We start from the raw sequence: 17,123 nt of genomic DNA on the forward strand, positions 1-17,123 counted from the left end.
CACACTGAAATTGCTTTGTGCCAAGTTTTTATATTATTGATTCATCCTGGTATATTCCAGTTAAATTTCGGATGTTATATGATTGAAGTATTCATATATGAAACAAGCATATATAATATAAATTTAACTTGGATGAAGTCGAGAGGCTTTAAATAATCAGAATCAAGTTATCAAAGCCCGGGTTTAAATACTTCTTTCAACAAGAGTATGAATTTTTAAAAATGGAGTGCTGTTCCAACATATGTATTGACTGATCTTGAATTGACTACATTGAATTAATTAATTAATAAAAATAATAAACAATCATTGTCATTGAGAAATATAGATTACCTTTAAATTAATCGAGAGTAGAAAGAATAGATATATCGATTTTATTTCGAATATGACGCTATTCTAAACCATGTGAAACCCTGATATCATATCAGTGGACAAACACAGAAGGTAAACACAGCCTAGAACTGAGTTTCGTCATACCTCTGGAGAACATCTTCAGATGGTAAAAAGAAATTAGACATTAACATTGTTGTTAGTATTATGAACGAATCCTAGAACAAAGTATTCTACAAGAAAACGTGAAATAAATCTAACAAGAAAATGGATTTAACGGACAAATAAAAATATTTAATTATAGTTTTTAGGTAATATATTTCAATTAATAATACCGGTTATTTAAAGCAGAATAATTCGTTGGTTTTACTAAATATAACCAAATGATTATATAATATAGTAAGCTTTAAAAAAAAATACCAGACGGTCAAGTGTCAAATAATTAGGTCTATCAAGACGTAGATGGGAGATAACAAATGAGGGGGTTAGCCAAAGGGTACAACGATTTATAGTTGACTAATAATTTTAAAAATTCACTGTTTTGATAACACTTACGTTTCTAAGTCTTCTAAAGAAGAAAATTATTTTTAATTTATATGAAAAACATTTTAGATGTGTTTCCTTCTAACATCTTAATATCTTTTTTTTTTAATGCTGTTAGTTAATTTCTAATAACTTAATAATATAATAAAACTAATTTTACTAATAAAACTTTATAAAAATAATTTGAACTGTAAAAAAACACTCAATACTGAAAACCACCACATTATTTATCGATTATTTATATAATCACAAGCATTAAAAGTTTTATTCGCAATAAGTGCATAATTATTTTTAGTAACTTATTCTTTTTAAAGATAGGTCATTCAGAAGTTAGGACAATGTTGGCTTACTTTGGGGAAATAACTTTTTAAAACACGATATCTTACAAAAAAAAAATTATTTTTATTTTACCTGAAAATTAAGAATTTTCTAATTCCGCAGAGAACAAATAATGAATTTTAATCTCCATTTGGAAAAAAATAGAGAATTGGTTGTAATTCCTCTACAAAATTGAAATAAAAAGTAAGGAGTAATATTTTTATGAATGTCGATATCGTTAATAAGAACGGTGTGGTGTTTATATAAGCACATATATATGTATGTACGCATATATTTACTTTGTATGCGTGCTTGCACGCGAATGTGTGTGTATGTAAGGGTGTGCGCGCGCGCGCGCGTGTAAACAGCCTGCATTTTTATTCTTTAAAGATATAAGTTTTTAAATATTCTCGTTATCAATTGAACATGAAGTAATAAATTACAACATAAGAGTGCACTTGAAGATGAATATTTTTTAAGAATCCATTTCGACATTATTATTTCCCCTTTTAAGCAATATGCTACTGACGCCGTGCAAAAGTCGCGTTCCAATTTAAATTATTCCATCCGATGTTGTAACATATTTGCAAGACGAGGATCACGTGACATGTAGAAGTGAGAAGAATCGATTAATTCGAAGAAGCTGAAATTGAGACTCTCAATTGACTTCGATTGGCATTTCGAGGGTTTCGTCTTTTAACGAGTTATTAACGAGCTTAACAACAAACTTATTTAGCAAGCATTTGAATTAACAAAATAACGAAGCCTTGATTAGTTAAATGTAAAACAGATTTTTTACTTTCAATATTATTAAATAAATACTGTCAGTTAGCTATTAGTATTTAGTAAATTGAACATTTTTTTTTAATTTATTACCTTTCGTTACTTTTATGTTCAGAAAAATAAAATAAAATAATAAATCAATCTAGGGATATTATATTAATTTTTTTTTTTTTAAGTGAAATAATAAAACCAACACTGTTTAAGGCCAACACGTTAGTGCTTATATGTACCACCTTAACGAAAATAATAATAATAATAAATTCAATAATAAAAATAAATAAATTAAACAATATCTACATAACAAAAACTTGCTTATGAACGCAGAATCTTTAATCGTAATCCTAGGAACGTGCTAATTAGTTTCATTTGTTAGGTTACTTTATACTTCAGAGATACATAAAGAAGTTAATAAACTTACTAAAGCTTTAATATGCGGTCATTACTATTTGTAATACAACTTTTCTCAAGTAACACTTACAAAGTATACACTTACGTAGTACAAGAGCCGGGAAGAAAAAAAGGCAGTTATCTCACCCCAATTTTTGATTACTTCAATAAAAACTATGTATCATTACTAGCCAAAATTGATGAGTCTGCCAAGTATAGGTAGGGGGAATAAAAAATGGCGGCTCTTTCAAAACCTTAAAGAAGTCTAATTTTTCATTCGGAGCTCTATATCTTAAAAACTACCAACAACACTAAACAACCTAAGAGAACATTATTTAAAGAAGAAGTAAATTTGCTGAAATATTAGACCTAAAAGAGTCCAATAGTTCTCGAGATATAGCTTTTTAAAAAGCCAAATTTCTTAAAAATCGACTGCAAAATTAGTAGTTAGTTAATTTATTTTGAGAAATCTATATCTCAGGAACTATGTGACGTACAGATGTCTATTAGCACTCAAATTAAAGCTTGAACAAAGGGCTATAAAGAAGTTTATAACCTTTACCTTCGTAGAAATAGTAGTTTTCATGATATTTGCTAAAATAAATTGATTTATAGTTGTTGGGAAAATAAATTTGATTTATGAAAAACTTCATTTCAGAAACCATTTGACGTACAGATGTCTGCCAGCGCTCCAATTAAAGCTAGTTAAATTTACTATAAGATAGATAATAATGTTTATCTTTGTAGGACTAGTAGTTTTTATGATATTTAACAAAATAAACTCACAAAATGTTAATTTCTAGTTGTTCTTATAAAATGTTTGATTTTTGGAAAAATATATCTCTAGATCCATAAGACGCACATATGTCAGCCAACGCTCAAAATAAAGGAAATTTAACTTACTATAAAGTAGTTTATGACACTTATCTACGTAGGGGTAGTAGTTTTTATGATATTCACATATGAATATAAATTTGGGAAATAAAAGTTTGTCCGAACTCTAGTTTATATTAACAAATTTCATGAAAACTATTACTCCTACGAAGATAAACGTAATAAACTACTTTATAGCTCATTAAACTACCTTTAATTTGAATGCTAATAGACATCTGTGCGTCAAATGGTTTTTGAGATATAGATTTGTCAAAATAAATTTACTAACTACTGATCTTTCAGTACGTCCCATACAACATTTTTATGAAATGTTGCTTTTTAAAAAGCTATATCTCGAAATCTATTTAACGTAAATAACTCTATGAGGGCTCATATTACTGTACTATTGGTTAAGGTAGTAATAAAGTAAGTTCTAATCAAATTCTCGAGTTTTCAACGAATCTACCCATAGTCCCCCATAAAAAAAAATATATTTTAAAAACATTACAAATAAAAAACATTTTTGGACATTGGTCTATCTGTGTGTCAGTGCTCCGATTATCTTGGAGGAGCGAATATTTTTTTTTAAGTTGAATTTTGACCACTGATACATTTGATACAAATAGGTTACCCTCTGTGCATTAACCGAAAAACATATTTTCTGCAGATTAGTACCAAATGGCTCAAACGATTTTGATAAAATATCTTGAAAGTTTTCTACCTAACTTCAAAACCCTTTGGCTTCGAAGATATAAAAAAAAATTCCAAAAAAAAAAACAGGAAAAAAGTTATGAAGAAGACTTCATTCGCACACAAACAAAAAAGTTATTACAGTTTATGAGAAACTGTGTATATGTTTGAACTTCGTATATGTTTGAGAAGATAGTTGACCGTAGATATATATGAGGAGAAGATGGTTGCAGAAATCTGGTCAAAGAAGAACAAAAATAAGTTATATTGGTTAATTATTTTCAGAAACAATTATCTAAAAATTACGAATTATATTGCAATGATGATAAAGGTAAACATTTCCAAGAGTTACCGGATACTGTAGTTAAATTATTATGCAATATGTTATCATTTGGCAAATTTATTTTATGATTAATGGTGCAGTTTAGAAACACATGTATCTCTAATGTTGGTTATTTTCTAATCATTCTATATATCCTTTTTTATATTCATTGGTTGTTATCTTGTTTTTAGCCCTGATGAAGACTAGAAATTATGGCCGAAACGTTGGCACTGATAAATAAGCTTTTAACTAATTTCTGTTCTTATCTGACTGTATCACTAACCATCTTCTCGACATATGTATATGTTAGTCCGAAAGATAAAATTCCATTTATTACACCTTTAAAAATGGCATTTTTCATAAACATTTTAAAAGCCCAAAAAAATTGTAGCTGAATAAATTTTCCAGCACCGAAAATTGGATCCGACGCGCTACAGCCATCGCAGACCAACGTTAAATGTCAACTTTTAATTAAACAGATTGTTATATTTATAAGCTCAGCCATTTTAAAAATATTGAAAACAACTACTGATGGAACGGTAATATTATCAGGAGAAATTAATGTTGAAAACTAATTTTATTTACATAAATATTACTTAAATTCTGTTTCTCTTTAATTGTGTTTCTAAACTGCACCATTAATTATAAAATAAATTTGTCAAATGATAAAATATTGCATAATATTTTAACTATATTAACCGGTAACTCTTGAAAATGCTTCCCTTTATCATCTTTACAAAATAATTTGTAATTTTTAAATAATAGTTTCTTACAATAATTAACCAATATGTATTTATATAGATACATATTTAAATGAGAGAGTCAATGCCTTCGTAGGAAAGTTATTTGTCACATAAATAATTGTTTTTGGTCTTACTTATTTTTTTATTTATTTTTTTTATTACTACCATATAAAAACTCTATTAAAAAAGAAAAACTAAATGGAAAAATAACTACTTATTAAACGCAAGTAATAATATTTTCCTTCACATATTTGTTCGTTAAACACATGCAATTAATCATATATGTATCGTTTATATACCGAGTATAAATCAATACGAAAATAAAGTAGTAAACAAAATTTAAGTGTTACACAAGATGAAGATTGGAACAATCATTTTTCTTTTTCGCAAAACCGTAAATTGAATTCGGGTCAAATAGTTCAACGAGCATTCAAACGCCAAGGGCAACAAATCACAAATTTATTTCATAAATCAAGAAATAACAAAAATAATAGGTTTATGTAACATCTTTAAAATCTAGATCGTAAATCGATTGATAATTATCTCGTTATATGACATAATACCTTATTATGTTTTCTTAAATTAAATGATATAATTTAATTTATTTTGGGATAAATTCTGATTCTTTAGGATAAGAAAAATTGCCATACAATAACCATGAAAAAATGTATACTTTCTGAGCTACGCGCCAAAAATGTTTAATTTTGTTCATAAATATTTTTAAATGCAGAAATAGTTTTCAGTAGCTTCAAACATTGCCATGAGGGCAGATAACATTTTGACAGATATATCATGTAAATTGGACCAGTATTTCAAAAAGTTAATTGTGAACACACATTCGGGTCATACCCTTAAATAAATTATATATATGATTTTTTAAAAATTATTACATAGCTTTCAAAAAAATATTTCATATGATTAATCCACAAACTATGTTAATATATAGTTTATCAATCCATAGCAAAAATATTCATAACATAACCTGTTTTTTGCCAAGTATACCTTATCAAAATTTAAATAAAATTAACATGAATCTAAATAATATTTTATAATTGACGTATTAACGTCACTACCTGAGATTACTGAAGAACTATCATAAGTTTTCAAATAACGCCATGGAGAAATAAAAATACGAAATTGAAGATAGTAGGAGTACTGAATAAGAACTTGAATGAAAGGGACGTTTTAGTATGTATGAGTACATAGTAGATTTAAATAATAAGTTCTCATACACCAAGAATTTATAAGTAGTAATTAATTTGTCCATCCATTAATTAACACTTACCATATTCGCTACAGCAAAATGTACTCTTTAGATCATCGACTTTGAAGCTACGTTGGGGATTTTGCTGCTGTTCGTTACCTGTGTTACTGTATAATGAATACGAGGAGATATCTTCTTCGAATAACGGCAAGGATTCAACGATATACTTCAAAAACATGAGATATAGTCAACTAGTTTTTTGTAAACTAAGGTATCGCCATGACAATGCGGAGTTCTTGTTATTTGTAGTTGTATAGAACAGAACTGAGATAATATTCTGTTTTAACAAATCGACTTAGACTGCAGTGAACAGTGACAAATTTTAAAAGAAAATTCCACTTCTAATATTGCACACAGGAATACTTTGATAACATAACTTCATAACATAAAAAGAATCTAACCTGTACCTAACATAAGAGTTTTTCTTTTGATTAACCCTGTTTGAAGTCAAACCCATTAAAATGACAATAAAATAAATTTGTTTGCCTGATTTATTTTTAAAATATCAGTTAATGATAATTATGTTTTAAATAGGGGTTTCCCTGATTTTTTTTTATTAAACAACTTCATGAATCACTTCATTTAACGACATATTTATTTATTGGTAATAATTCTAAAATGGATTCCTTAATAATAACCTGCTTAAAAATCTATACAAACACATGTTGTAAAAAGCTAGAAACTTCATTGTACACCCAGGTGATTTATTTTATTTTTTTAATTAGAATTTTTTTCGAATATCTAAAGATATAAATTCGATGACAACCGGACGCTATTTTTTTCCGATTGTAAAATTGTTATCATTTTTTCATCACCAAATTGGAGGACATTTACTTTTTTTCTCCGAAAAAACGCTGTTTTAGACACTACTGCGCACTGGTGCATCTAATAAACCTAATTTAAGTAATTAATTATTTAATTAAAATAAAAACTTTCACACTTCACTAAAATATCAATAAAAAAAAGTCACAACATCCAGAGGTAAATGAAAAGGTGGTCATTTAAGTTTTTTTCGGATATAATTGATTTAAATGCATTTATATTATGGATTAATTTGCACTAAGATTAGGAAAAGGCCTAAACTCACCAATGACAATTATGCTTCCATAAGATCCACAAAAAATAACTATACTCTTGATTCAGAAAAGATTGAATAATCCAAGCGTTCAAAAAAAATCTTCCGTAAAGAAACACGTTAATCAATGCGTTCATAACGAAGGTTAAAAAGAAAAAAGATCCTTCACGTGAGGAAGTCTGATTAACAACCTGTAATTAATCGGCAAAGGAAGAAAGATATGGAGATAATTTTAGAGAAAAACATTTAGGTTCTAACATATTAATGTTTTATATGTTTAATTCATGAGGGCAAAACAATAAAGATAAAAATCTGAATATTTTATAAAAGAACATAAACTTTAAGTCAGGATTTCAATAATTAATATTTAAGTCAGAAACTACTTATTTTCAAAACTAGTTTAATTGTTAATTGGAGTTTCTGGGCATGAAAAAAATTGCTGTAACTCACCATCAGTTCCAAGTAACGATTTTAATAAAAAATAATATATAACTAAAAACTATGCCAATGTGTTAATAATTTATAAAAGAAATAATTAGTAGCTTAAAGGAATTTTTTTTTCGTTAGTAATAATTTTGTATTATATATTTTAATGCTTAGTTTTTTTATGTTGATATTCATTAAATTCTAAATTATTCTACGTTTATACTCAAGATGTGTCTATTCTGTCTGTTCTTTCTTTTTCTGTTATTTTCTTTTTTAATTTGGCTATGGAAACTTTACATTTGTATAAAAATAACCTAAAACTACAAGCTACACTAATGTGTTAATTATTTATAAACGAAATAATTGGTAGCTTAAAGGAATTTGTTTTCGTTAGTAATAATTTTATATTAAATATTTTAATTCTTAGTTTTTTATGTTGATATTCATTAAATTCTAAATGATTCTACGTTTATGCTCAAGATATGTCTATTACTTTCTTTTTCTGTTTTTTCTTTTTCTTTCTTATATAGTATATAACTAAAAATACAATACAAATAAAGAAAAATAACTTTAAATTATTTAATTAATTAAACAAAAGTACTTTAATCTTAGAGTCTAACTAGTAACGCTATCTCTACAATTCTTCTGAAACTGACTACAGACACAGCTTCCTATAAACGCCACTAGAATGCCCCAGCTACGCATTTAGTAACGCATCTCAGCAACAGATGTCGGGGATTGTGTATTTTATGCAATTGAGTACTATATTTTCCGTTTTAATAGAAAATTTTCTTATTTTTAATGGATTGAATTTATCTTCGTAGGTTATATGTTAATTTGTACTTTTTTTTTTAAATGACTATGTCAATTTGGTCATTGAATTATCTTAGTTTAGTTTTGTAATCAATCTCACTCTTTTGATTCTTAATTTTTTTATGTTGATATTCATTAAATTCTTATAAATGATTCTACGTTTATGATCAAGATATGTTTATTATTTTCTTTTTTTAATTTCGTTATGGAAATTTTACATTTGTATAAATGAATATCGTAATTAAAAATAAAAACAGAATATTCAATACATATATTATGCAAGTATACATGGAGTATGTAGATCGTCCAAAGACTTGAAACAATTAAAATTATTATTCACACATAGCCAATATTTTATAAAATTTAATCAATAAATCGTAAATTATATGAATTTAGACGACAAATACCAGCTAGGGAATTTTTGGCTCATATAAAACATATTGTATTTTGTAAAAATTCACATTATATATTTTGTAAAAATTAAAACAAAAAAAAAATCAGGTTTTAGATTAACACATATAACTATCGGCCACTAGTTCTTATTAAATAGTTTTTCTTCTAAGTAATTTTTAAAAATCATAGTTAAAAAAATGGTCAAGCATTTACGTAATCAATTTTTTTCACAAGACAATAAATTTGATGAAAATATAAATTATAAAAATTAAAGGATACGACAAAAACATGAATTAATTAAATGAAAATTAATCTGTGGACTTACTATACAATTTTTTTTTAAATGACATTTCTGAAACATAATTTATTTAAACATGTGAAAGCACTATAGACTAAAAACCTCAAAGATAGAGACTGATTTTTTGTGAGTTCTCGATTACTCGATACTTGATTTCCAATTTTTTTTTTCCAAACAAAAAAGACATGCAATGCAACAAGATGATAACATGTTTCAGTTCATAGTATTAACTGTACGCATTTTCCAAAATTTCGGATAGTTTTGTCCAAAAAGGTTCTTTTAATTAACTATTTATAATTTCCTCTGCAACTTTTGGAACCACTGCTTCAGAAAAATAATGTAACGGGATTTCGTGATAGCATCGATTACAACAAAATAGCTTTTACGCCATTAGGGTCAGTGAGAGGTAAATGCACAAGAGAGAGATATCCCATACCTATCCATCTCTCCTGTATCTCACAACAACAGAATAGCATCTTGCTTTCGAAGAATAAAAACAATACTCCAGGGCAATCTTATCTTGAGGAAATTGATGTAATTATACAACCTGGCTTGATGTAACATGCCCAAACAATTCATCGGCCCTCAATACGTTACACAGATATCTAATTCAGCAATAAGTATTTATTATAAAAACAGATAACGAATTGAGAAGTAACGGTCAGTGATTATGGGTAGGTTTTTAATATCGAGTCAATTTAGTAACATCGAGTCAATTTAGAACTTTTCTAGTTTGATAGAACCTATTAGTATTAGGACATATATCAGATGATTAAAGTTTTAATAATCCACAATTTAAATTTTTATGGATTTCTTTTACCTAGAAATATTTAAAATATATGTTTTACAATATATTCTACAGTGAGTACTTTGCTCATTAACCTTTAATATCCCAAAGTTGCAATCTACAATATTAAATTACAAACAACGTAAAATCATAAAGAACGAAAAATTAATAAATAACATTGAATCAATAAACAGGTTTGTTATCAACTTCAAGAAGTTAATATATAAGAAAGAAGTTGATGATAATGAAGATTCTTCTTCTTTAACATTAACAAATTTTTACATTATGATGAAAAATATAAAAGAAAAATGTTCAAGTATATTCAATCGAATGTGTTACAACATAATTATATTTAGCAACAGCAAAAAAAAAAGTTTTCATCAAAATCCTAAGCAATTCCCCCTCTCTATCACGCTTACCTAAAAGCGAATTAATTTGAAAATAACTATAAAATAATTATATTTTTAGGATATATTAACATCCACTTATAGAGATAAAAGTAGAAAAACTTTTTTTTTTTTAATAATTTTTATTTATTCTGGGACTAGTCCAATAGTATAATATTACAGACATCGAAAAACAGGTATTATTAGTTCCTTAGAGTAAGATAAAAAAATTTATAAAATAAAAATTAACTAATAAAATAGAAAACAATATATATAGCATATATATTCTAATAAATCATAACTAACTTCTAATAATATAAATGAGTAAGAAATAAACACAGATGAACTAAAAATAATTAACAAAAGGAACAATTATTATTTATATACATATTTAGAATTTTTAAAAAAGAAAATTGAAAACCTAAAAGGTAGAAAAATAATTAAAAAATAATAAATAACAAGGCAAAAAAAAAATCATAAGTTATAAAATAAGTCCTGTAATAAATCATAATTCTTAACGTATATTGTAATAACAATAAAAGAAAGGGAAAATAATTGGAGCATAAATAGATATTTACAGATTCTATATAGTTGTTGAAAACATGTAATAATATTTATGTTATTATGCTTATCTTTTCTTTTTTTTTTCTTTGTCTCTAAAAGTTTTTATTTACTCACACATATACAATACAAAATATATATTTATATAATTCACAATAGTCCTGCATTCATCTATATATCAATTTATAATTTTGTTTTAAGCTTTAAATTGTTATTCTGCGGGTATTTGAAGGACACTAGTTGATTAAAGATATGGTATTTAAAGGTTGAAAGGGTAAAAATAAAAAAATAAAATAAATAAATAAATTCATTAGGTATTACAATGCAACCTATTCACTATTTCTTAACTCATAAATATTGATAACAGGATTAAATACAACCTTCATACTCTTTGGAGAAAATATAGCATTATATAAGTTAATATTAAAATTTTATAATAATAAAAAAAATTGGTTTCATGTATTTCTCACGTGAACCATTACCTTGTTGGGTGTAGAGATAATATATTTTCCCAGTTAAGTACCCTTTATTCAAAAACTCATTAGTTTAAATTATGAGTGAATTAATGAGTTTCTTTAAAAGAAAGTTCTAATAGGAAAGATATTTTCACTACACACAACCAGATAATGTAAATATCTTCTTCATAGAACCTAAATCGTATCAATGAACAATTAAATATTCTTTAATATCAGATAGGTCTCTTATCCTCATTAAAATAGCCTGACAGAGCTTAAATGATAAATTTTTAAAAAATTCAAAAAAGTACCCTTAATTATGTTTATATTAAAAAAATAAATAAATAGTTCTCATTTCTCTTAATTCAGTTCGCAAAAACAACGAATAAATACACAATATTTTATAAGAAAAATAGCTTTTTTTTTTTTTGTTAAGTTATACTCTTGGCAGGAAAAAAAATTATATTGGTTATTTCTATCTCGAGAAATCCTAAAATACGAATTTTTATAGGAACAGAGACACTAAACTTTTTTGTACATATTTTTCACTTGTGATTTTTTTTTTCGAAAATGATAAAAATACCGATAATCTACATAGAACTCCGGGACGTATCTAGAGTTGTAAGTGAAAATTGTGTGATACGAAATTATCACAACATAAAAAAAAAATTCTAAAATTTACATTATTTAACTATGGGAGAAAAAATATTTACCTAAATTATATACGTTACAATCGTTATGTTAATTTAATGAATAAACAATTAAAAATTTTGGAAATAGAAATGGGCGGTAAGGAAGTCTAAGACTATAGTTCTCTTTTCCTACCCGACACAGACTAGGGCCTTAACTTGTACTAAGTACTTTCTTCCAGATACGTCACTCTAATGAAAGGGTAATGAGTGTAGCTTTCCCCAAATAATGAGGACAAAAAACTTTGTAACTAGAAAATATATTTTAGCAATAATAATGATAATAAATAACTTTGTTTAAGAGCCAAAGAGGGCTTAGTCCAAATATTTTGGCAAATATTGAAACTACTACTACGAAAGTATTAATTACAAACAACTCATACAAATTACTTCAATTTGTGTCCTCATTGACACCTGTGCCTCTAATAGTTTCTCAGAAACAATTGTTCAATGATCAACGTTATTGTTTAAATGACGAAAAATCAATATTGTGTGAATTTATTCGCCAAAATAAATTCATACAATATTGATTTCTGGACCTCAATGTTCCATAGGTTCCCGATTTGGCCAGAAAAGAGTGGCAAAAGCGGTAAGCAATAGTTTTTTTATTTTTAATTCATTTCCTGAAATATTTATTTATAATAAGTTATTTATACTATGCTGCTGCTTACACGGCTATAAACTGTATCAAGGAGTACTACGTTTTTTTTTTAAATTAAATTATTTTATATTTTAGAATATTTGGTTTTTCATGTATTGGCATTTTATATTTTAATCGGTAGTCATTGACTAGAATTTGGACGAATGTGATTCCAAGTTACTCCGATAATACCTACCAGTTCATAAGTGTAACGGCGTAGTTAGGTTTGAAAATCTTACTAGACTATTCGGTCTAGTTCTGTTTGAAATTTGATAACCAAATCAGTAAATTTCCTAAAGGCAAGAAATGAATAAAGCAACAAAAAAACTAGCCATTTGCCAAAACTGGTTGGAAATCATAAAACCGGACAGCAAGTTCATTAAAAAGGATTCTTTCTTTTCTTTCAACCAACACTAAATACAAAATTTTCTTAAAGATTTTTTTATATGAAACATTTTTTATGTTAAAAATCTACTAAAGATATATGGAATTCCAGTAATAACCGGGAATGTAAAGTGTTACTTAACATTTAGAAATGAGAACTGAGACAAAAGTAATGTAGTAGTCAGAATTTCTAAAACATTTCCTTCTTCGTTTCTGTGCACTCTAATTAAAATTCATGACACAATCTGAGCAAGATGTAGAAACAGAAACAACTAATTTACATCAATTGCAATTCAAGTAAGCTTGGCTACTTTGTAATGAAAATTTGTATATGACCTAATCCTTAGAAATAAACAATAACAAACAAAAATTAACAAATTTGTTAAAAAAATTTTACGTATTTTTTTTTAAATTCCAAAATTACTAAACTTAGATTAAGGTTAATTAGGTAAGATTAAAAAAAAAAATTGTAAATATTTTAGTTTAATATTTAGTTTTAGTTATAACTAGCTGAACTGACAATGCTTCGAATTGATGAATATAGATTTAATGAACACAACTGATAGTTTGATTTATATTATTGTATTTAGTTAAAATTAAACATTTACGTATGTATAAAGTGAACCAATGCATGCAATGACATTGGTTTCCCAAACCCTTAAGGAAATCATTATTTTTTTCTTATTGTTCGGAAAAAGACGAATTTGCTAACTGTGTTAGTACTATACTCAAACAATTAAGATCGAAAAATATGGTACAAGAGTCAAACAGAGAATCAGATTTCATGAAATACAAATTAAAAAAAAATGGAAATAGAATATAGAAAAGCTTCAACACTACTCCACCAACCTAGACAGTGGTTTAGGGATCTATAAATTTGACCAAAAGGAACTGGAGATACGTAAATAATAAAACGTTCGAAAATATTTTCTTTACTTGAAACCCATATTTAGGCCTTATTAGGGGATTCAATCATTTAGTAAATTCAGTTTTTTAACTGTCATATTAACGTAGAAATCGTAGAAAATGCAGAGAAGTTATAAACGATTATATAGACAATAGTCAACGGAAGAAAAAAAAAAACTTCAAATAAATTGTTCTTATTCTTTGAGGTAATCTTATAATATAAAGTATTTTCGTATATATATACTAAAATATAAACAATTTTTAAATAAACCCCTCCTCCCCCTGAGCCTCAAAATATTGAGTATAGAGAGATTTTGTAAACGTAAGACTAATCTTTATTACAATTTTCATTTTTCAAAAAAGCAAGAAACCTTTTTCACTTATATTCAAAATTTTTAATATGAAAATCTGATTTAATTTCATTTGACATAGCGCTGCTTTTGATTAATAATGGCACATCTAAAAAATATATTATTTTATTTTGTATAACATATTCTATAGATTGTACCGTAGACTGTGGTTACTTTTTTGAGAAACTTAATAGCTTTGAAAGAACCATAAAAGAGAAAGAAACACCCGTCTATGCTAATATCTTTGGAACACGTTCATTTCAAAATAAAACTAAACCTTTTCTTTTTGTCAGATTTGCCACTATTCCAGCAAAGTATAAATATATTCGTCGTATAATAAATAATGGAAAAAATTAGAAAAATTAGTGTTTAAATTTTTGCCCTAATCTCAAATTTTTAAATTGATATAAATTCTTTGATGCGCGATCATAAGGGCTTAAGTCAAAAATATGAATTTTTCAGGATAACAAAGTCCAAAACATTATGTAAAATCTAATTATTGATATTTTTGTAATTGTTATTATTATAAAACAATATAGTAGTAAGCCTATCTGAAGCATAAAGACCTTATTACCAACCGGTAGCTCTGATTTGGTGCTATAATACGACTTAATCAAAAATTTACTTAAGCCCTTATGACCGCGCATCAAACAATTGTGAAATTAGCTCTGTAAATAGTAAATTATGCTAGAATAATTTAAAATCATATATTTGAAATTTGCTATATAATTATACAAAAAAGTATTTTTTTTTTGTACTAAAATGAGCTGGAAAATGGCCCACGTGTCTCAGATATTGAAATGAAGTGAAGAAGTAACAATAGGCTAATTTGTTCCAAAAAAACAAGAAATAAAAAAAAAAAGTATAGTGTTGATAAAATATGTAATTAACACAAATATTATTAACTAGTTAATGTGTTAATGACTAATGATACATAATTTAACATAGGCAATATAGCCTGCAATGATGTTTATAACCTACGGTATTGGCTGTGATGGAGTAATAAGATCCTTGAAAAATGGACGGAGTGACCGAAACGATGGAGTGTTAAAATTATTGAGAAAAAATGGAAATTTTTTATAACTACTAATCAAATCTGACTCAAACAAAAATTTGCGTTATATATAAAGACATACAAATTTATTATAAATTTTTTTGTTAAATCTAATTCTTCATACGTCCACTAAAGAAACCATCAATGTATTAACAACGCCAGAAAAGGGATTTGATTAAAGCATCGATGGCCTTAAGGCAGTGTTTGTTGTGTTTTATGTTTTCGTTCAATCAGGAACTAAACCTTCACTCAATAAAGGGTTTTATGGCCTATTGTCGATGATTAAGCAAATACGGCTCTTCCTTAACGATATTTATTCACTGTTAAATTAACGAGATAGAAAGGCTGATCGTAAATTAGTAAATGGTTAGTAAAATCAATTACAGCCGGATGTTGGTATTGCCTTTATGTCCTATAAGGAAAGTTAGATGGATTTTTTCTTAATATGTATTGCAAAATATGCAATTTAGCAATATATTATTATGTTAATTTTTTTTTCAATAAAATTGTGGCAGTGGTTAGCTCAATGATTAGGCACTGTGCTACTAACTCTGGACCCGATTTCGAATCCGGCAAGGGCAGATAATTATTTTATGTTTCACTGTAGCCGTGAGCCAGACCTGTGGTTCGGGAGCCCCCTGGGTCTAAGCAGCCTCGTTAAGTGGATACCCATAATTAGGTAAAAACCTGGAAGTCGAGCGTGATTTTAACCAAATCACCTCCTTGCACAACCATTGGTCTACTTTCTTACAAAGGATTGCAGCAGAACAGATTTAATTTTCTTTTAAAAATAATATATATATTCATGAGTTATGTAATCGCATTCAAGATAAACTCAAAAGGTCCATTCTAGTTTGCAATAAATCACGTTACGATTTTTATAAACAGAACAGGTTTTTAGGAATGTTACTCTGTATTTAATTTACTGGATTTAAATATTCTATTACAGAAATATTTTTTATTATTATTTTTTGCTTTTTTAATCGACTTAATGTTGTTCCGACAGAGTACTTTATTAATTATATGTATTTTGTGACATAAATAAATCCATCATTAAGAAAGCATTAATAAATAACAATAGTATGTATTTCATTTATTATAATAAGATTCATACCATTCCCTAAAGGTAAAAACCATGTGAGTCGTAATCATTTTAATTTATTTTTGTGGAAATTATACCGACAATTAATTAATTTTTAATTTTTTCTACTCGAAAGAATATAATTTGGGAATATGAACTATTTTAAAAAATAACCTCTATATGATTAAAATAATTTTTTTTTTACTAAATAATTCAACACACTATCCAAATTTTAGTCTCAAAACATTTATTGCAGGTCTGATCATGAATAATCTAATAAAAGATGTACTTTCAAAATCAGGTATTAAAGTAAAAATTATGTTAAAATAATAAAATAAATGTTTTGAGACTAAAATTTGGATAGTGTGTTGAATTATTTAGTAAAAAAAATTACCAGTCTCAAGAAAGAAATTTAAAGATTATAAATAAAATAATTTTTTTTAGACCTCTTTTTGTTTTTTTCCGAAAAGGTATAGACATTAGCTCAATGATTAAATATATACCTAAGTAAAAATCTGTAAAATTCACAAACACCATCTGTAGTGTACTCAGGTAAATACTTTTTAAAGAATATA

General features: G+C 26.5%; 1 protein-coding gene and 1 long non-coding RNA gene across 3 annotated transcripts in view; one reads left to right on the forward strand and one right to left on the reverse strand.

Moving 5' to 3' along the window:
- Positions 1 to 17,123, reverse strand: part of Picot (putative inorganic phosphate cotransporter protein picot) — a 204,484-nt gene that overhangs the window by 58,435 nt on the left and 128,926 nt on the right. The window contains exon 1 of one of the 2 annotated variants that reach the window (XM_014423571.3): positions 6,272 to 6,428. The exons of the other annotated variant lie outside the window; for it this stretch is intronic. Coding sequence (XP_014279057.1) covers positions 6,272 to 6,428 — 157 coding nt within the window. Of the gene's footprint in view, positions 1 to 6,271; positions 6,429 to 17,123 lie in introns of those variants that run through there. 2 annotated transcript variants of the gene reach the window in all.
- On the forward strand, positions 5,933 to 6,727 carry LOC136796474 (uncharacterized). Its single transcript, XR_010844189.1, has 2 exons — positions 5,933 to 6,174; positions 6,286 to 6,727. It is a non-coding gene; the product is annotated as an uncharacterized lncRNA (long non-coding RNA).

Source organism: Halyomorpha halys, unplaced genomic scaffold (genome assembly GCF_000696795.3).
Source record: "Halyomorpha halys isolate HHAL.00 unplaced genomic scaffold, Hhal_1.1 Scaffold432.1, whole genome shotgun sequence".
NCBI lineage: Eukaryota > Metazoa > Arthropoda > Insecta > Hemiptera > Pentatomidae > Halyomorpha > Halyomorpha halys.